Source organism: Ambystoma mexicanum, chromosome 1q (genome assembly GCF_040938575.1).
Source record: "Ambystoma mexicanum isolate Mex_15411 chromosome 1q, UKY_AmexF1_1, whole genome shotgun sequence".
NCBI lineage: Eukaryota > Metazoa > Chordata > Amphibia > Caudata > Ambystomatidae > Ambystoma > Ambystoma mexicanum.
In genome coordinates, this window is record NC_090922.1 from 1,386,372,236 (window position 1) to 1,386,393,711 (window position 21,476).

The 21,476-nt window shown below is 46.9% G+C and overlaps 1 protein-coding gene across 1 annotated transcript in view; it reads right to left on the reverse strand.

Moving 5' to 3' along the window:
* Positions 1-425: 425 nt before the first annotated feature.
* The window catches only part of CMPK1 (cytidine/uridine monophosphate kinase 1), a 144,121-nt gene continuing 123,070 nt past the window's right edge, over positions 426-21,476 (reverse strand). Inside the window, exon 6 of the mRNA XM_069642241.1 lies at positions 426-1,694. Within this exon, the coding sequence (XP_069498342.1) occupies positions 1,653-1,694 (42 nt within the window). The 3' untranslated portion in view covers positions 426-1,652. The remainder of the gene's footprint in view (positions 1,695-21,476) is intronic.

Below are 21,476 nucleotides of genomic sequence, written 5' to 3' on the forward strand. Positions count from 1 at the left end.
CAACTAATGATTTAAAACAAAGAAGCTTGAAGTACTTTTACACTCCAGGCAGCAAACCCTTATTTGCACAATTGTATAACCACCAATTATCATTGTCCCCAAAGGTCTGAACATACATTGAATTGTATATACATTTGTATTGCGCAACTATGATCCAAAGGCTTACGTGCGCGAACAAAAACTCACTACAGGGGACAGTGTAACCAAGAAGTTTCAGAACAGGTCAACACTCTCACTTATAAGACCAAAAAAAAAAAATAAATAAAGGACATTTACTAAATAAAAACGTAGAGATTTGAGAAGAGATTGTTTTTTTAAAGGCTCTGGCAAACAAATTGATACATTAAAACCGTTCAAATACATGAGAAATTCCATCTGCAAGAAACAGATAAAAAAAGTACACATCTGCAAAAACATTTGTGAAATACATTTTTGAAAACCTTTATTAATCTGGGCATCACCTCAACAAAGCTTGTCTTGCATTACTTTGTGTACAACTTCGTAAAGAGCATTCTGTGAGCCTTCTGAAAGATTCCAGCGTGGAGGGGGGGGGGGGGTTAGTGGGCCGGATCAATACGGGAATGGAAAACTATATCTATCCCACAGTTCAACAGGGATGCCGTTATTAAAAGGTTGGGAGATGGCTGATCAATTATGAACACGCTCCGGTCACTGCAGATCGCATCTTCACACTTGTCAACCAATTTGATCACATTATTTTATTTTCAGGACAGACATGCTCTTTGAAAACCACAGCCAACGTAATGTTTGTTTAACAAAAGCCTTTACTTAAAACATGCTTGGAAGTTGGTCCCCAAACACCACAAAACTTTAAAACCATAAGAGGTTATGGACAGGACAAAGGTCACATGGCATACCTCCATCGTGGAGACTGCTGGTAAAAAAAACATTTGTGGTGAAATAGATTAAAAAAATAAAACGCATAAGAAGAAAGCTAAAAACTATCACATCAACTCCTCTACAAATAAACAGTTTAGCATCAACTTCCTCTGAAAAGTCAGTAATCGTCACTGAAATTGGTATTTACGTTACAATAAAATACCACGTTACTTATGGACACCTTGTGACAGTACAAATTATAGATCAGTTGAGTAACCATGGGTGGCTAACATCCAAGAAGTGTTTTTTTTTTTTACGGGCAAATACCCAAGTGCTTTTTGTCAGTCCTGCAAGTGCTTCGTCTATTCAAAGGGTGCAACCATATGCCCATTTGAAACAGACATCCGATGCAGATGTAGGACCCAGTATCTTGCAATATATTTTGGCTGGATGTGTGCGCATCCCAAGATTTTTACTGATCAAGACAACTGCAATAGCTTAACCTTTAGGAGCTCAGGCATTCTGATCTAGAGCGGTCTATTGGATAGATATTTAAGTGCACTGTGCAAATGACTATTGCGAGTTTCAGGTAACAATGTTCACTACCAAGCACCCAATAGATAAATGTTGAATACAGTTCATGTCGACTGCAGGGAGGAGGATGATAATCTGATAATTTACACTGCTGTCATATTCGATACATAATAAAATGTTAAAAAAATAACAATTCAATAGTTCCATAAATCAATTAAGGACCTAGTTGCAGCTGTCCAAGGTTCCAGCATGATTCTAGCCAATGTTCCAGCTCAGAGTCAACCTTCTTTGTCAAAAATGGTCATCACCTCAGAAAACACCTGAGAAAAAAGTAAAAAGGGACGCATGAACTGAAAGCTACATGCAAAACAAGGGTACGGTTTACAAGAATTTAGGAGGATGCAGACACACATACAGCTCTGTATATAGCCAGGAATCGACTTCAGCCATTAACCTTCAACATACATTTTGTTATACTTGCAATCGCCATAAAGTGATTATTCTATTTTACCATGTGTATGCACTGTTGATTGCATTTACATTCAAGTGAAGGTCGTCACACAGATTTAAAACTTTGGGTGGTTCAAAAAGCGAACGATATTTTTCCCCTCGAGTTAATCCTCAAAACAAACATACGCTCGTCAAAAAAAGTTTTATTCAATTTTAAAACCATTTTGGAATTTTGGATTTTAGTGTGATGGATTCTGAGTGAAACCGTGATAGCTAATCTACACAAAAAAAGGTGATGGCTGGAAGGTTTAGAATAAATCTTCAACCACTGGCATTGCTCTGGCCAACCATCCAGACCATCGTTCTTTACCTGCCGTGCCATTACAGAAGGGTAAGACCATATGCAAATCAGGCTTCATCCCACCCCAAAAGGGGCAGTCCAGCCCGAACTGCTAGGTCACATCCCTTCTGCAGGAGACCCCATGCATCCCCAAATATGTTTCAGCCTTGTTGGGCCTCAGTGAGGAGTAGCTTGGGTCTCTAGGAAGGGATGCGACCTAGCAGTTCGGGCTGGACTGGCCCTTTTGGGGTAGGACCAAGCCTGATTTGCATAAGGTTTTTTCCCTTCTGTAATGGCTTGGCAGGCTAAAAAACGATGGTCTGGAGGGTTGCCCAAAGCTTGGCTTGTGGTTATGATTCATTCAAAACCTTCCAGCCATCACCTTTTTGTTTTGCTAAGGTCTACTAATCTACAAAATGACCTGTTTTGTTAGCAGGACTTCAAATAATTAGAAAATGTGTGCATCCTTTACCCAATAACACTTAAGAGGCATACCCTTCTATTCCTTAAGCCAGAATTACCATTTCTGTGGTAAGATTCCACTATTAATGCAAAGAATTTCAAAACTATTGTGGTGCCGAATGTTTTAAGACCTTTCTCTGTACATCCTAGTTCATGATAGCATGGCTTTAGGGCGAAAAGAAGGCAAAACCGTGAAATATGTAGAAACATGGAATTTTAATGAATAAAACGGTAGTGCAAAGGCAAAAGAAGATCACACATTCGCACTTCCTGAATGCTTGTTCATGTATGGGATACATTACACACCGTAATCCTATTTCTGATGCTTGGATCTGCTTAGATTCACAATTTATGCATAGGCCAACATCTAGTGGAAGCTGAGAGGGCGTGGCTTGGACAGCCATGGAATAGGCTGTGAGCCCTGTGTGCTCCGTGATCCGACATCCTGATCTGTTCAACAAACGCATGTATTTCACTTGAATCTGGAAGCAAAACACACAAGCGTGTGGGAAGGTGCCGGGAAGAACGTGAGCAGATGAATGGCTCGCGGGAGACTGGAGAACAGCCCAACGGACACATAGTATCCTGGGGAGAGGCCACGGACGAAAACACCAAAATGGCGGCGCTCCCGGAGAACAAAGGAATCTAGCAGGGCGCGGCAGCGAAACAAAACTGCCGGCCTTCTGATGCAGTCACGGATCGAAGTAAAGACATTTGCAGCCGCACCCGGCAGCTGACATGGCTGAGACATGCGAGTGTGTAACACACTATTACCAGAACATACCCCGGTCTGGCACAACCTACATGTATCTAGGCCATTGCAAAGGAGGTGAGCAGCTGTTGAGTTCTGTGTGGCACTTCGAAGTACGTTGATGGCGCATGGATGATTGGGTGCAGCAGAATACATGGGAGATGACAGCCCCTTTGAATACACTGCCGCGCTCCATGACAATGCAACTAGCGCCCTAGCGTTTGAGGGACCAGAGCACGGCACATCAGCATCGCAGTGTGGGGACCAGATACAATAGAGAATCATGAGAGGTCTGTGAAAGGACAGAGCCAAATCCAAACAATCCACAATGGAGGTCTTTGCGAAAACGCAGTGAACCCCCCACGGCAGCAGCGCAAAGCACGGGTGTGGCCTCCGCTGACAGTGCCGCAGAAGGAGATGACCGCCAGGTCCTGGCGGCCATAACGGATAATAATGAAAAATAAAATTGACGCTGTGGGAATCGAAGTTACTCTGCTGTGTCAAGATGTCCGTGCGTTGGCAGAGAGAACAAGTGGCCTGGAAAGCACAGTGAAAGTCAACACGGAGGTCAGCACGAGCAATGCAAAGGAGGTCCATGTGCTAAAACAGCAGGTCGTGAAACTTGAAAATCGAGTGGAGGAGGCAGAAGGAAGAGCAAGGAAGAACATAGGTGTGGTCGGCCTGCCCGAGGGGGAGGAAGGCCTGGACCCAACGGACTATGTAGAAAATATGATCCTCCAAGGGATAGGAGCAGAAACTCTCACAGGGGTTTACTATTGAGCAGGCCCATCGGGCCTTGAGGAGGCCACGACCTGGAGCTCCGCCGAGGCCAATAATCGCAAGGATCCTGAACTACAAAGACAGGGAGAAGATCCTGGAATATTTCCGTAAGGGCGGGACAATTGAGAGAGCATCCACCAATATCACGGCGTACCCAGATTATACGATGCTGGTGCAGAGGTATAGTTACGTGGCCGTCAAGGAGGCTACGTGCTGCGGGCATCAAATATATGCTTCTGTACCCGGCGAGGCTAAAGGTGCTGCATAAGAGCAAGGCGCTTTTTTTGACACCCCGGAGGAGGCGGCGTCGTGGCTGGACCTGCAGGGCTGCCCAGAACAGGAGGCCGACTAAGATCGAGCGTGACAATTGAGGAGTCAGTGCCATGGACATTAAGAGGATAAGAGGGAAGGTGGACTTGTTTCGGGAACACGGGATTTAAGTGAATTTGTAGCTCTTGGACCTGGTGCTCTGGCTGGACTGGAATATAGAGTATCAACTGCATGCTGGAACTGAATAGCATTATCATCATGCGGGATAGTATGGGTAGTAGGAGCAATGGGATGGTAGCAACCTACCCCCGAGATTCGGTAGTTAAGTAGCCATTAGGGTGACTACCCTGCTGAGCCCAGAGTATAGACTTACTAGGCATGGCTAGATGTCGGGGTGCCCGAGATCCAGTCTCAGAGATCCAGGGATGGATCTGGGCAATGGTTGGCGAGGGTGTTGTTGGGTGTGAGTGAGGAGGTGTGTGGGGGTTTGAGGAGGGGAAGGTTGTGGTGTATATAGTTTTAGGGAGTTTTAGTTTGTGTGTGAGCCTACAGGGAAATGAACAAATCAATGGCATCGGGTAAACTCAGAATTGTGACCTGGAATGTGCGAAGCCTTAATAGATATCCAAAACGTAACAAGGTGATGATGTACCTAAAGAGGATGCGGATTGACATAGCTCTTCTACAAGAAACCCACCTCACCAAAGAGAAGTTGGAGGTGATCAGGAGGAAATGGAGAGGTACGGTCATGGGGGCCACATATTCGGCATATGCAAGAGGGGTGATTACATGGGTGGCACCGCATGTACCATTTCAGCTGCTTAGCTTGACAATAGAACCGGAAGGCAGAATGGTGGGGGTGGCGGGACTCCTGGAGAACAGAGAAGTGACTATCATAAATTTGTATGCCCCCAACCATGATACAGCGGTATATATTAGGTCTTTATATGGTAAAATCAGCCCCCTGGCGGGCGGTGTGTTGGTAAGGGGATGGGACTTTAATTGCACTCTGAACCCCAGGATAGATAGGTCAGATCACAAGTTAGAAAAGCCGGCGCTGAGGACACTATTAATGGACCTCGGCCTAGAGGATGTGTAGAGAAGGCTACACCCAACGGATAGGCAATACTCGCACTATGCAGCGCCACACAACCTGCTCACAAGGCTAGATTACGTGTTCGCATCTGCCAAGATAGTGGGAGAAATGGTGGGGGCGGAATACAAAGCCCGGGTACTCTCCGACCATTCGCCTTTGGTCAGAGTGGCGACATCAACCTCCCAGGGCACGGATCCCTACGTGGAGGCTCAGGACTGAGGCTCTACAGGATGCGGGCTTCCAAGAGGATTTGAGGGAGGCCATCGAGGAATACTTTGAAATTAATACGGGCAGTGTAAGTTCGGTGGGAACAGTATGGGAGGCATTCAAGGTGGTGGTGCGGGGAGTAGCAATATCTAAATCCAAAGGGCTCCAAGGGGGTATTGAGCAGGGAACTGCAAGAGACAGAAAGAGAGCTAGAGGACCCGATACGAAATGAGGGGACCACCTGTGCGAACAGGGCTAAAATAATGGACTTACAGCTAGCTTGTAGTGAACTCTGGGACAGATTGTGCAAACTGAACTATAAGAAATACACGGAGAGGCTGCATGCTAGGGGGGATAAGCCGGGTAGATCATTGGCTTGGTTGTACAAGAATGAGATTCCCCGCTCGGTGATCAGAGAGATCAGGGACGCGGAGGGTCAAATCGAAAATACCCAGGAAGGGGTAAATGAGGTGTTCCTCAAGTATTACAGACAATTATACGAGGACACAGGAGAGGACATGAGTCAAGATATACTAGATACGATAGAGGACATATGGCTGCCCACCTTGGATGACCTAGAACGAGCTGACCTGGACGTCCCCATTACCGTGGACCAACTGGAGGCGGTGATCCAACACCTGCCCACATGTAAAGCGCCTGGGGCGGATGGGTTACCCAGCGAGTTTTATAGAACGTACAAGCAGAAGCTACTCCCGCCGCTCCTGGCCATGTTAAATGAAGCATATGAGCAGGGGGGGGGGGAACGGCCGGTGTCCCTCCGCGAGGCGGTGATCATTCCGCTCCTGAAACCAGGCAAACCAGACGCGGAACCTACAGGCCCTTGTCTATGCTCAATCAGGATAGTACTCACGGCAGTGCTAGCCAATAGGTTAAAGAGGGTAATTGGCAAATTGATACACCCAGACCAATCGGTCTATGTCCCTGGTAGAAATATTACAGATAACCACAGGAGGCTACACCATATTATTGACCAAACTGAGGGAGACTCAAGCGAGCTGGCTATCGTGTCGCTGGACGCGGTGAAAGCTTTTGATTCAGTGTGATGGCCGTGGTTGAAGGCGACCCTGAAAGGATACAGGATGGGACCAGGATATATTAGATTGGTCCAGATGTTGTACAGTATCCCGACGGCGAGAGTCAAAACCGGAACCACAATCTCAGACAAATGGCAACTTGGCAGGGGTACCAGACAGGGATGCCCCTGGTCACCAATGTTATACATGCTGGCATTAGAGCCGCTGGCAATATGCCTGCGGCAACAATACGGGGAGGTGGGGATTCGCACGACGGGGAGCACACACCTGATATTGTATACAGATGATGGGCTTCTTTACTTGCGCTACCCGGAGGAGAACCTGCAATATGTGTTGGAGGTGATAGGTCGTTACGCCACTCTCTCTGGCATATCGGTGAACCCCAGGAAGTCCAGTTTGTTCCCCCTGGGAAGGTACAAGAGCACCCCGTTGTAGAGGCTGCCCGTCTTGCAAATACCCTGGCAGACCGTGACGTTCAGGTATCTGGGCGTAAATATCTACCACAATATAGAAACGGAGCACAAACATAACACAGAGAAGGCGATGGAGGGAGTTAAGAATAGCATGGTGTTCTGGTCTAAATTACCCCTAGCCATGATGGGGAGAGCAGCTTTACTCAAAATGGTGGTCTTGCCCAGACTCTTGCACTTTTTTTGTGAATGTTCTGTACCTAATCCCCAAACGCTTTTTTGTGAAACTTCATGGCATGTGCAGGGGCTTCATATGGGGCAACTCCAGAAATAGGGTGGCCCTGTGGAAACTACAGAATACATGTGATAAGGGGGGGCATACACCTACCGAATTGAGCTGTATTACATGGCAGGACAGTTGTATGTGGCTAGGTGGTTGTTGGCAGAAGCTAGGCTTTTGCAAGGTGAATCAGCTCCTTACTTTTTGAGGGAGACAGTATGGCTGCGCAAAACTAAAATGGCGATGATGGGGAGATTACTGAAGCTGGGCTGGGAAGTATGGCACAGGACATGGAGAACGGTGGGTGACCTAGATCCGCTTTCCCAGCAGGCCCCGCTGGCGGTGCTATGCGGGGACAGGGGTGCATAGAGGCCAATTCATTACTTATACCAGGCTTATGAAATGGGTGAGAGAGGTGTGGCCCGAGACTGTGCAAGAGGAAGAACCCGGTGCCTCCCTAGAAACGATGTACGATGTCTCGGAGGGTGGGCATGAAATATCTAGGATATATGAGCTCCTGAGGGCGAAGACGGGGAAGGAGCTGCTCCAATTGAGGCATGACTGGGAGGAGGTGGTGGGGGAACCAATGACAGAGGGACAGTGGGATAGAGTCCAAAGGTACCATAAAAAGGTGTATCGGAATGTGAGACTCCAGCTGTATGTCACTCATAGAGCTTACCTGACTCCCGGTAGAATAGCTAGGTTTTGAGGCTCGGCTGTACAAAAATGCCCCAGGTGCGGGGAGGAGGAGGCAGGACTACAACACATGTTCTGGGCCTGCCCTGAGGTCCACAGATTCTGGGAGGAAATAAAGATGAAAATGGCTGGTGGAGGAGTGGTAATGAATGTAGGATCTGCTTGGGCTTGCATGCTCGGAAGGGTCCCCAGGCCACGTCAATCAAAGCATATCAGTAAAATGAAGGACCTGGGCTATATTTTGGCTAAACGCAGAACCGCAATGTGCTGAAAGCGGCCCACAGACCCAGAGTGGAGATATGGAGGCCGGACCTCTTGAGATGGGCGGAATCAGAAACTGTGGTACGGTTTGAAGCTGTCACCAATAGGTGGTTGGGAGGGGGGGTGGGAGAGGAGGAAGTGGGCCCCCTGATAGCCTGGAGGCAGCTGGTGACCTCAATGGTTAGCCCCCAGCAGGTCAATCAAGATACAGAAGACTTGGATGAGTCAACGAACACAGATTCCCGAAAATGCTCATGTAGATGAGGCTGTGATGGCTCGAGTTTGTGGGGGGGAGGGGGGAGGACGGGAAGCGACATTGCATAATGTGATGTTTTGATATTGATTATGTATGTCCTAAAAGTTACCATGGTTGACGTGTTTGTTATAAAATAAAAATTGTTTAAAAAAAAATCTAGTGGAAGCTGAAGAGTATTTCAGTTGTTTTCGAAACTCGAAAAGGGACGTCGACAGGGCGTGCCAGTAATACCACCCTAATGTGACATCCAATGTACCCATGGTTCTTCACGCATCGAGGTCCCTCAGATGGTTTTGTTTCTGACACGAGTTTTCATGAAGTGCAGCGTGAGTACAGGTATATTAAAGCAGATATGTATCAGATAAAGCCCATATAAACATCTATGCACCTTCTACTCCGAGGGGAGGAAGGGTGGGTGCATGTAAATCTAAGCAGAGCCAAGAATCAGAAATACGATTATGGCGAGTAATGTATCCCTTCTAAGGCTTGTGGAATCTGCTTAGATCACGTGCTATGCATAGATTAGCGAGCAGTGTTAGAAGGTGGTGGGTTGTGCAACGGTCCAGCGGCACAGATGTTTTAGAACCGCTTGTCGCACCAGCGTATCTGCTTTAGACTGTGTTCGTGCAGTAGTGGCGAGTGGTAGCCGAGTTCAGCGAGAAGTTTGTTATGAAGACTAGAGTAGCTCCTGTACTCCTTGTGGAGTGAGCTCTTGGCATGAAAGGCAGTGTTTCGCTTGATAAAGAGTAGCAGAGCTGTATGCATCAGACTATCTGGAGATGGCATTCTTCTCTGCCTGGTGCTACGGAGACAAACAGTTGGTCTGGCCATGTTTACATTGTAAAGGACCACCCTCCTTACATCTAGTGTATGGAGTTTTTTCTCAGCTGAGCTAGTGGAGTTCTGAAAGAAGGTCAGTAGCTCTATGGATTGGTTTACGTTGAATTTGGAAATGAACTTGGGTGAAAACCTAGGGTGCGTTCTTAAAACCAATTTGTCCTTGTGTAAAGCAAAGAAAGTGTCTTGCACTGAATGCTTGAAGTTTGCGGACACTCCTTATGGAGAGTATTGCCACCAAGAAAGCTGTTTTATATGCTTGACTTATGCATAGGTTCAAACAGGACTCCAATGTGTTTTGCAAGTACTACATTGAGGTCCCAGCCTAGCTGCGGGTTTGATATAGGAGGGTGCAGTCTCTTTACTCCCTCCATGAATGCCTTAATGACTGGTACCTTCCACCATGATACTTTACTCTGAGAGGTGGTGTATGTGGATAACGCCGCCAGGTGAACCTTGATTGAGTTAAATACTAATCCTGAGTCTAGCAGGTGTAGCATGTAGTGAAGAATGTGAGTTGGAGTACATTCTATCGGGTGGATTTGTTTTGACTGGCACTAAATTACAAATCTTCTCCACTTGTCGATATAAAAGTGTGTGGTGTTTGGTTTACGTGCCTCCTTGAGGAAATCCATACACCTTTGTATTAAGTTAAGACGTCCAAACTATGACCTCAGGAGCCATGCTGCAAAGTTCAGTAAGAGAGCTTGAGGGTGTAATGTTTCCCCTCGTGCTGGGACAGCAAGTTGGGCGGGCACAGGAGTTTCATTGGATCGCACATCGCCAGTTTGTGCAGATATGGTTACCATGGTTGTCTAGCCCATATCAGAACAACTAGAATAAGCTTCACTTGTTCCTTGTGAATCTTGTTCACCAACCTGTTCATTAGAGGAGCTGGGGAAAAGCGTAGGCATGTTTCCCTGACCAACTCATCCATAGGGCGTTCCCCTTGGGGTGTGGTTGGGGAAACATGGACACGAAGTCTGGGCATTGCTTGTTTTCTCTTGTAGCGAACAGATCTAGTGTGGGGTAGCACCACTGCGAGAAAATGTGATCTATGACATCTTTGGCGAGTTGCCGCTCGTGATCTTCTGGTAGTGTACCTCTGCTTAGCAAGTCTGCTAGGGTGTTGAGTTCTCCTGGTACATATTGCGAGGTTAGGAACATCCCCCATTTGAGTGCCCATTGCCATATTTCCTGTGCTAGCCTGGATACATTTGGAGAATGTGTGCACCCCAGCTTGTTGATATATAGCATTGAAGTGGTGCTGTCTGTCAGGATCTGCATCAACGGATGTGTCAGGTGCGACTCGAAGGATTGAAGCGCCTTGAATCCTGCCAGACGTTCCAGCAGGTTTATGTGGTTCTGTGCTGTGATCCGAGTCCACAGCCCATGTGCTGTGAGATGAAGGTGATGGGCTCCCCACCCGGAGAGCGATGAGTGTTGTAACTACCGCTTGCACTGCTGGGTCTTAGAAGGGTTTTCCCTTCAGATTCTCCTCCAGGGTAGGGCCTGCACTAGTGTTGGCGAAACAACCAGTCGATCGTCCCACTGACCGCTTGCTTGAGACCACTGTTTCGCCAACCACGCCTGCATCGGGGGCAAACGTGCATGTGGGACTAGGTAAATGCAAGATGCCATCATGCCGAGCATACACATTGCTTTGTGTATGCTTATCTGGTGACCAGCTTGATACTGAGGAATTTGTAGCAGTATGTGCTTGATGCTTTCCTCTGATGGAAAAACCAACCCTTCCTCAGTTTTCTTAACAGCTCCTAAGGACGGTTTGGTCTTGTTTGGTACGAGACTTGACTTTAATTTATCGAGAAGCCCAATTGGAAATGGAGGTTGACCGTTCTGTGTATTTTGCTTGCAAATTAGGGGTCTTTTGCTCCCCACCTCCCCGTGATCAGCCAGTTGTCCAGGTAGTGGTACACCGTTATAGTCTCCCTGCGCAGGGATGGTGCTGCCACCACCGCCAGTACCTTGGTGAATACCCTTGGAGCGGATGCTATACCGAAGGGTAGCACCTGCAATTGGTGGTGCGTGTTTGCCATCTTGAAACACGAGAATATTCTGTGCACTGGGAACATTGAAAGATAAAAACAGGCCTCTTTCATATCCAATGTTGCCATGTAGTCCCATGCTTTAGTAGTGGGATTACATCTTGTAGCATAGTATGCAGCATTTTTGTGGCTTGATATCAGGTGTTTGCAGTGCGCAGATCTTATACTGGGCACATTGTTAGATTTTTTTTGGGCACAAAAAGTAGGTTGAATAGGTGCCCTCGTTTACCTGATTCGCTGGGATGATTGCGACGGCGTCCGTTAACAGAAGTGCTTCCCCCTCTTCCAGACGTATGCACTGTTCCTCCTTCATGGTGGTTCTTTGTCATGGGGGGGTGGAAGGAGGGTCTTTGGAGTAGCTTTTTGCGATAACCGCCCGCCACGGTAGAAAGCACCCACTTGTCCAAGGCGATTCCCTCCCAAGCGTGGGTGAAGCGTGTTATATGTCCTCCTACTTGAGTGTCATGGAGGGGACCCGAAACAGGTGGTCACCACTTTGAGGGGGTGGGGGTTTGGATCCACCCCAGCCGCGAGATCACTGGCCCCTTTGGAAGCCGAGTGTATTGGCCTCGATTCGAACCTGAGGATGAACCCTGATCCTGGTTGTAACCAGATCCTCTTTGCAACATTTGTCCCTTGAAACAATGAAAATGAGGACTTCCCCTTTGGCCTGAGGGCTTGTCTGTAAGCTGACCCAGCGACTTCAAAGTGTCATTCTTCCTTTGACATCTTGAGAGCATCCTCTACTGCTTTGCCGAAGAGAATATTAGGCTCGATCGGCATATTGAGGAGGGTTGCCTGTGTCTCCAATTTGACTGGCTCAGCCATGTGTGGCGCTTCATTAGTGAGCCCTCTGCGATAATTCTACCAGCATTATCTGCTGCATCTAAATGATTTGTTTAGATACACAGCCTTCCCTTCCGCTACTGCAAGGGAGAGTTGGGATTTTAGTGGCTCTGGAGCCAAGGCCGTTAATGTGGATATTTCCTCCCCCTTTTGGCATTTGTAGCTGGGCAGCAGAGTGGTATTATTGGCAATTCTTACTCGATATGCCGCCGGGGTGGACAGTTTCCTTCCGAAAGTGTATACATTTTTGCTCTTTGTCCGGGGGTGCCTCTGATGATGCAAGAGGTGTTCCTGCCCCTTTTCTTGTGTTGGTAACCACCAGAGAGTCTGGTTTTAGTTGGCCCCTTATGTAGAGGGTGTCAGAGGGAGCTGGATGGAACATTTCCTCAATGCAGGGGTTGACTGCCTGCGTTAGGTTTGGTGTCATTCTCCTCTGCACGAAGCTAAAATTGGGTCGCTGCCTTGTTGTCACCTAAGTCCTCATCGACGAGTGTCTAATGTGTCAGAATTTGAAAACGATCAGCTGCCTTGAGGAGCATGTCATTAAATTGTAGCTGGTTATCGGCCGGGGAGACCGCCACTGGCGGGCAAGCATGATCTGGCGAGGGTAATGTCATCCTTGTTGTCGTCATAGTGATCTACCTCTTGCAAGTCCTCTCCTCTTGAGTCCGAAAAGGCTCCAGTGTCTTAGAGGTTTAGGTCATCATATTGAAAGTGGTCTGGATCATGCCGAGGGTTGTCTGTATCAGGTTTCTTTATGTGCCCTTTTTGAGGGGGTTAGTTGTGGTGTTTCCCCCACTAGCTGGTGGTGGATTCTGCAGGCCGTGCAGAGCCTGAGGATTTTTTTTTTAAAAATAATTTCCAATAAAAGACATGCGTCTCATAACATGGTCCACAGACCACTGAAGAACTTGGGATGAGACTGGGAGGGATAACTGCAGGAGTGTGAGGAGGTTCAGGCGTAGGCTTCTTCTTGGGCTTCAAAGTTGCAGACATGTTTCCCCTCCCCCTGGGGAACACTCCTTTTCCCTATGTGATTGGTGCTTTGAAGTGTGGTTATTCAAAACCCAGCTTTTCAGCAGTGTTTCAGGGACGTGTTTCTTAACAAGATGAGCTTGGTAATTTGCAGGAATTTTGCAGATTGAGTCGGTTTTAGTAGAGGTAAGAGCCGGCGCCACGTCTTTCGATGTTCGGCTTCCGGTTGTCTGTTTAGACACGGCATCTGAATCGGATGTGTCTGTTGACTTCAGGGGCCTGTCGTGAGGCGATCACGAATGCCCAGTGGACAGGGAGCTGGTGGACCTTCCCTTCGCACCTCGACGCTGTGTGTAGCTGTGTAGTCGATGTGGTTGACCTATGGGCATGGGTTGTGCCATGTGTGGTGCGACTTGTGTGTGCTGATGCTGCCTGGTGTTGTACCTGTAGCAGCCACGCTGGCGTGTCTGGTAGGGTCGGGGACTTGCACGTGGTATTCTGGAGGTGTGATGCTATTAATGCATCGGAGGGACAGGTCCTCCGTATCGTTGTCCTTTACTGCTGATCATGTGTTCTGTTGTGTTTTCCGCACAGGAGTTCAGGTGAGACTCCTGGCGGTGCAGCTCTTTTTGTTTGGTGAATGGGCCCGTGGGATACCCTTATGGCACCCATGGGTGGGGGGTACAACCCTGTGCCCCTAGTGTATGTTTTTGGGCACCTTTGGGTGGCCCGCAGAGCAGGGTATGGGCTGGTGGCAGCTCCATGCTGAAGTTCACAGGTGCGCGGAGTATCATTTTGGGATACCCCGGCCCTGCCATTGCGATCAGTTGATTCCTGAAGGAAAACAAGATGGCCCCTGTGGCCTCTTGCTTTCTATTACCCATTACCTTGTTTTCCCAAAGTCCTGGGAAGCCCCGACTCCGTCCCTTCCCCCTGACTGACTGTTGGGTGGAAATGCCATATATGGTGTTGTTGTGAAGGCCCAGCTAGACTAGCTGGAGCCTTCCCGGTGATGTATGTTGTGGGTACCTCCTCTGGGTGGCACCTGGGTGAATACAGTGTGACGAATATGCATTCTGTATTGTGGGTGTCTAGTATCTGGTGGTTGACACAATGACTGAGACAACCCTGCCCGAAACCGGTATGAATGCAGCTTGGAGTGTTGAATGGCTCGGTACTGGTCCAAATACACAACTTGTGAGTGTCTGGAGAGAAGTGAATGGCCTGAATACCTCGTGTGCCTGATTGGCTGCCTGCCTGCATGAATGCCCTTAGTCGTGATTGGATGCTTGAGTGTGACCCAGCGGAATGAATGTGAGATCAACAGTATATCTGGGGACCTCTCACTGCTAGGAATCGTGTTCAGAAGCTGAAGTCCACTACGAGTAACTGGAGTAATTGACGCTTGACCTTGAAGCCCCGTTGGACGAGGAGTGTTGTTGCTCTCCTTCGCAATCTGAAGGCTGCTGTGTTTCCAAGGACTGACCCAGGGAGGACCTGGTAAGGTGCCCTCTTCCCGAGCTACGAGGGACCATCGTGCACAGCTGATCTTTGCCAAAGCTCCCTGGTAGACAGACCTTCGACAGGCTGCCGCGGAATCTCAAAGAGAAGCACTCGGACTGTTGTCCGGCACTGTCGACAACCACCGTCGCCGACCGGAGCCGCCGTGCTCCCGTTGGCCTAAGAACTTCCATTGATCATCGGACGCTCTCGTCTGCATCGTCACCCGCTTGTCTCCCACTGGAGAAGGCCCGACCGTCGACGCGCCGAGGAGCAACCACCGGTGGGTTTCCCGCCACCTAAAAACCGCAGAGACACTGACGACTCGACTCCCTTGCTGGGCCACAGTTCATCATCTCTTTGCGGTCCAGAACTATCGTCACCGAGGTGCCCCGCACGCCTCTTCCTTGCAGGACGCCAACGCTCTGTCATCGACGAGCAGCGCTAGGAACAAAGCTGTCACTTCCCTGCCGTAGTTCACCCTATTCCCCGTCGGACGTTCGACGACCTGTGACTCCTGCCTTAAAGGGAGGGCACTCAAGAAGGGCCGTCGATTCCCCCGACACCGAACACCGAGGTCCTCGACACCTCTCGACGATCCGTGGCTCCTGCCTGAAAGGGTGTCACTCAAGAAGGATCGGTCGACACATCGGAGAACTCTACTCCACCAGGTACATTGGGGGGGGGGGTAGAACCTTAATAGGCGGAAGTAAGACTACTGAACATTACATGGACTGGGCTTGTGCTATATATCATATCTTTATTTACAGGTTGTCCAGGTTGGGGGGTGGGGGAATCTCCACACAGAACTATGCCTATTGGTAGGGGTCAGCATACTGCCTATTGTTTCAACCATCTTACGTTCCTGCCTATCTCTATTGCTGGTTTCCTCGTTATTAATCTGTGTGACATTTTAACCGTACAGTTGATGCTCTTTAATGAGATTTGATAACATTGGTGGTACCACTTTAGAATTGTATATATTTATCATTATTGACTTCCAAGTACAAAGTGCGTTATTGTGATCGTGTACATACCCTTGAATATTAATTATATAAAGACTATTTTCAGTAATACAGTGTGGACATTCCTTTGTGGGGGTTCGGGGACTACACTGCTTAAGAACCAGCCTGCATCACCACCTGAGAAGCTAGGCCTTGATTGCTCGACCACGTACCAATAATAGAGAATCTTGGCTGGGGTCCTCTGTGCCTCTCCTCTACCATATAGAGAGCGGAAGTAAAGACAGCCCCTACCAGTCTTTACAGGAGGTCCCCTTTCGCCTTAGTCGTCACTGAAGACGCTGATGCTGCCGTAGCTCGAAGCACCTTCCACATCTATGGCAGGCTCTGCCTGCATGGCGTGGAGGGCCCAGCGCTTTATCTTGTGGTTCTTAATGTTTTATGCTCAAAAAGCTTGCAAGCTTGCAAGCTTTTCAGCGGCCCTCAACCACTTTTCCATGGAAGACAGAGGTTACACACCCGGTGCAAGTCCTTCCTGGGAAACTATTTGGGCACAATTTTAAAGGTGTATTTTCCATGTCTAATAGGCAGGGCAGCCTGGTGATTAGAACGGGGAGTAAGGGAAATATGCATTCTCTTAGAAATATAAGATATGTATCCACCCCCCACTTGCCCTACTGTTTGGGCCGAGGCTGTGGAAGAGAGTCAAAGCAAGTTGTGCAGTCGACGAAGTTTGTCCTTGAAACAGTTATCGAAGTTGTTTGTCGAAGAAACTGCTATGCAAGAAGAGTAAAGAGGAACTAACTAATTGGCATTAGATGTTTATTTAGTAAGGCGCGCCAAACCCAGAGGTAACAGGGCGCAACAGAGAACAGGAAGATAATGTTACATAAAAACTTAGTTGCATGATGAGGCACATACGAGTATAAAACATAGCATTACATTGCGTGTAATCTGGTGAAAGGACATTTACATATATACATAGTTAATTACATTTCGGCAGGTCAGCTAAGGGATGTACATATATACAGTCGGGTTGGCTATAGTTTGTTAGTGTGCGAGGGCACAGATCAGTCATAGGGATCATTGGAACGTAACCAAGTGAGTGTGTTTCTTCTAAAGCTGTAGTAGGATTGGTCTGCTCTGATGTTGAGAGGGAGGGCGTTCCAATGTTTGGCTGCCATGACCGGGAAGCTTCTGCCGCCCATTTTCTTTTGTCTGAATTTGGGTACCTGAAGGCAGTAAGAGTTAATAATTCTAGTGGGGCGGGTGGAGGTTTTATTTTTACTATTCTGGCTGCGAGATAGGGGGGGCTGCATTGTTTAAGCATTTGAAAGTGAGTGATGCCGTTTTGAGCGAGATGCGGTTGCAGATTTTGAGCCATTTGTGTTCTCTTCTTTTGTTAGAGATGTGTTCCTTGGAGGGTAGGCTAAGGGCTGTTCTGAGTGCATTGTTTTGCAATGTTTGAAGTTTGTCGGTTATATATTTGTTGGCTCCCAGGTACATGGCGTTACAATAATCAAGTCTGGAGAGTATTAGGGCATTGGCGATGATGATGATGCAGCTAGCTTGGGAGAGGAATGCTCTACTTGCCCTGATTAGCTTGCACGTGTAGGCGGTAGAGGATGCTAAGGAGTTTACTTGTTTTTTTAGTGACAGGGCTGAAACTAGATGAAAGCCTAAAGTTTGCACTGTTTTGGCAACTGTGATGGCGTTGCCATCGATATTGAAAGCCTTGTAGTTGGGGCAGAGTTTTTTTTAGATTGGCGTTGGAGCAGGATTTCGGTTTCCACATCATTCAAGCATAAGCAGTGTGTGTCCATCCATGCCTGAATGATATATTTTGTTTACCAAGGCCATATCCGAGTTGAAGTTGCCCCAAAGGAGTATGTGGATCTGGGTGTCATCTGCATAATTAGTGTATGCAACACCCAGTCTGTCCAACTTGTCAAATAAGGGCTTTGTAAAGATGTTGTAGAGGGTTGGGGAGACGCAGGAGCCCTGGGGTACACCACAGGTTATTTTGATGGGGTCTGCTGAGGCTAATGAGAAGTCTCTCGTAGTTAGATTGTCCAAGAAAGATTGGATCCAGGCTATGGCCTCTTTCGAGAAGTGGGCAGCCGAGGCCAGGTGCTCACACAGGACTGTGTGATCCACCAGGTCGAAGGCCGCCGACAGGTCGAGGAGGAGTAGCATGGCAGTGTTTCTTTTGTCGTTGATCTGGGTTTTAAGATCGATTAGGGCTGTCTCAGTACCGTGCTGTGGTCTGAATCCAGATTGGCGGGCGCCTAGTAGTTTGCGAGTTTCTAGATATTGCTGGATTTGTAGGTATGCTACTATCTTTAACAGGAATGGTACAGTGGTGATGGGCATATAGTGGGTGGGAATAGCGGGGTCTAGGGTTTGCTTCTTGAGGAGAGGCAGAACCCAGGATTCTTTGAGATTGCTTGGTATGGTGTTGGAGGAGAAGGATGCGTTGATCAGTTTGGTTATAAAGGGAGCTAGGTCCCTGGCAGCATCCTTGATTATTTGGGGTGGGCAGTTGTCGCCTTTGCTGTTGGATGGTTTAAGTGAGGCTATAACCCTTTCTGTTTCTAGGATGGATATTTTTGTCAATCTGAAGAGATTCGGGCCTGATGGGTTGGTTGTTATGGCATGTTTGCTAGGAGATGAAGCGTTAGGGGTTAGGGAGTCTTTTCTGTGAGATTTCAGTTTGGAGAGTTTTGATTTTGTTGGTTAGGACGTTTTGGACGCTGGTGCACCATTGTTTGTCTTTCGTTACGTTGTCTGGTGCGGGTATGGGGGATTCTAGTTCCCTTAGTATAGCAAATAGTTCTCTGGTATTGGAGCTAGATTTCTGGAATCTCATTAAATATGTTTTTAGTGAGAAGGATTTCTTTTTTGTAATTATTAGCGAAGAGTTTGAGTTGTAATTTGTTCTCTTCTGTGGGAGTATTGCGCCATTGGGCTTCTAGTTTCCTTATGCGTATTTTTAGTTCTTTCAGATGAGGGGGGTGAACCAAGTATTCAGGTGAGCTTGCGGTTTGCTTTTTAGCATTTTTTGAGGGGCAATGGCGTCTAGTCCTTTTTTCATAGCCTGGTTGTAGCTTTCTACTAGGCATTCTGGATTTAGCTTGTCGGGGAGAGCATTGAGGGTTGGCAGTAGAAGTGGTAGGAGGTTGTCAGAAGTTATATTTTTTTTCGCTCTGGTGGGCAGTGGTGGTGCCATGATCTTTACTTTGCTGACTTTTTTATTGAATGATAATGTGAAGTCAATGGGGTAGTGGCCTGTCCAGTGTTGGAGTGGTTTTGGTAATGGTGGTATCGCAGTTCAAGGTGGCGATCCAGTCCAAGGTCCTGCCTTTATTATGGGTAGGGGTACGCACTTTTTTGGATTAGGCCGTGTTCAGCTAGCATGTTGGCTATAGCCTGTGCTGGTTTGTCATCAGGGTCGTTTAGACCAAGATTAAGGTCTCCAAGTAATAGTATTTGAGAGGCGTCTTTTGTATTGTTGGCTATGAGGCTGGATAGGTCTGCTTCGAATGAGCCAGAGATGGGTAATTTGGATGTGAGGAGCTTGCAAGATTTGATAGGTGATTGTGTGAATGGTCTTAGCTCGAGGTTGGTCTTTGCTATGATGGCCAGACCGCCGCCTCTGTTATTGGGTCTGTCCATTCTTATTTGATAGTTTTCAGGGATGGCTATTGAGAGTGCTGGGCCTGCTGCTTCATGCAGCCAGGATTCGGCGACTGCTAGTAGGTCGAGGTTGTTATTGGATAAGGTGTCTGCTATTTACGTGGTGTGGGCCATTAGGGATCTAGCATTGATCAAGGCTCCGGATAGAGTGGTTGTGTTAGCCGAGTCCTGGATGGTTATATTGATAAATTTGGGTTGGGTGGAGTTATTACAGGGCGTGGTTAGGTTAGGACATACTTTAGGGTGTCGTGAGGTAGATCTCAGAGGAGGGTTATGGAATTTGTTGTGGTAGAGAGGAAAGGAACTTCGCTTTCAGCGTTCCATGATGGCGGAAAAAAGAAAAACCAATCTGAGAGACTGACGCGTGAAGGACCATCGGTACAGTGGACATCACACTAAGGATAGTATTACTGGCATGCCCTGTCGACATCCCTTTGAGTTTCGAAAACGAATACTCTGCAGCTTCCACTAGATGTTGCCTATGCATAGCATGTGATCTAAGCAGATTCCACAAGCCTCAGAGATATAGATTATATCCATTTATATCTCCAAAACATTTTAACAAGTTTTCCGTTACAGATCACTTGGATGCCATGTGGAAAGATACTTTTTTTTATTTATTTCTTGTTTTTAATCAAAAATGATTTTTACAAGAATAGTACAAAAATATGATTCAGAATACTTATTTGCTTTTTTACAAACATGTGAGTTGATTGCAAAGTGCATGATTTTGAAATTCATAGAAACCATTTTATATTTCATTACTTTAAAAATGCAATCGAAATTCAAGCATCACATGTAGAGCGCAAGCTCAGACGGTTCAAAAACTCTATAGATGCAATAAATATGCTCATGTTAGCAGAATTTAACAAATAGGCCCATCTCAAGCTCGGCTGTATGTTGGCCACCACAGACATGTTTTCTGTAAGCATTAAACCGTGTTGCACACAAAGCAGGACATTCCACTATAATTTGCTCTAAGGTTTCTTTTTGATCTAGTTTTTGACAAAACCTGCAAAAGTTATGACATTTTTATTTGTTTCCGCTGTGCCAAGATGTCTCGAGTCAGCCACAGATTGAAACGCATACTCATAATCGCTGTGCGTACTTGAGGAGATGGAGATTTTAGTAAATAGTTTTCAACAGTGCCCATTTTTTTGTCCGGAAATAGTTGACTCTTAAAATTTCTGTATTGCAAACAGACAATGCGATTCACCAACCAATCATGCAAAAAGATTTTTTTCTTAGCTCGAGCTGGATTCTGTATTAGAGTTTCTAAATCTACTTCGGCTGCAACCATTATTTGATAGACGTAGGTAGTCCATACAACTGCAAATTGGTGATTTGATTTAAGTATATATGTCGCTAATACAGCCAAAATTGAATCAGCTCCGATGTTCATCAAGCATTTCCTAAGAAATGCACACAGCTGCCAGTGATATCTTGCTTTCAGTGAAGTAAGGCCAAGTTCGTATCTAATACATGCTACAGGAGTGGCTTGTGGTAGCTGCAGGATGTTTCTCCAAAATTTGGCTTCCATTCGATCTAGCTCTTTTATATCAGTTATATCTCGGGCCTCCATTCCGTAAAGAAATATTGGTGTTGCTTTTTGTTGCCAATAGAATATGGCAGGACTGATGGAGAATTTGCCATATTTATGTAGAATCAACTTGGACTGTGAAATTGCTGTATTCAATTTACTTTGTAGCATATGATTGTAGGCAATAGTTGCAGAGTTGGCTTCTAATTGCGTGCCTAAGTACTTATAGTTTGCGACAATATCTAAAGTGATATCATTAACTCTCCATATGAACTTGGTTCTTTTTGATCTCATTGGAACATCGACGATGATCTGAGATTTTTTTATGTTCATTGAGAGTTCATTGTTCTTAAAGTAAGTTGAAAG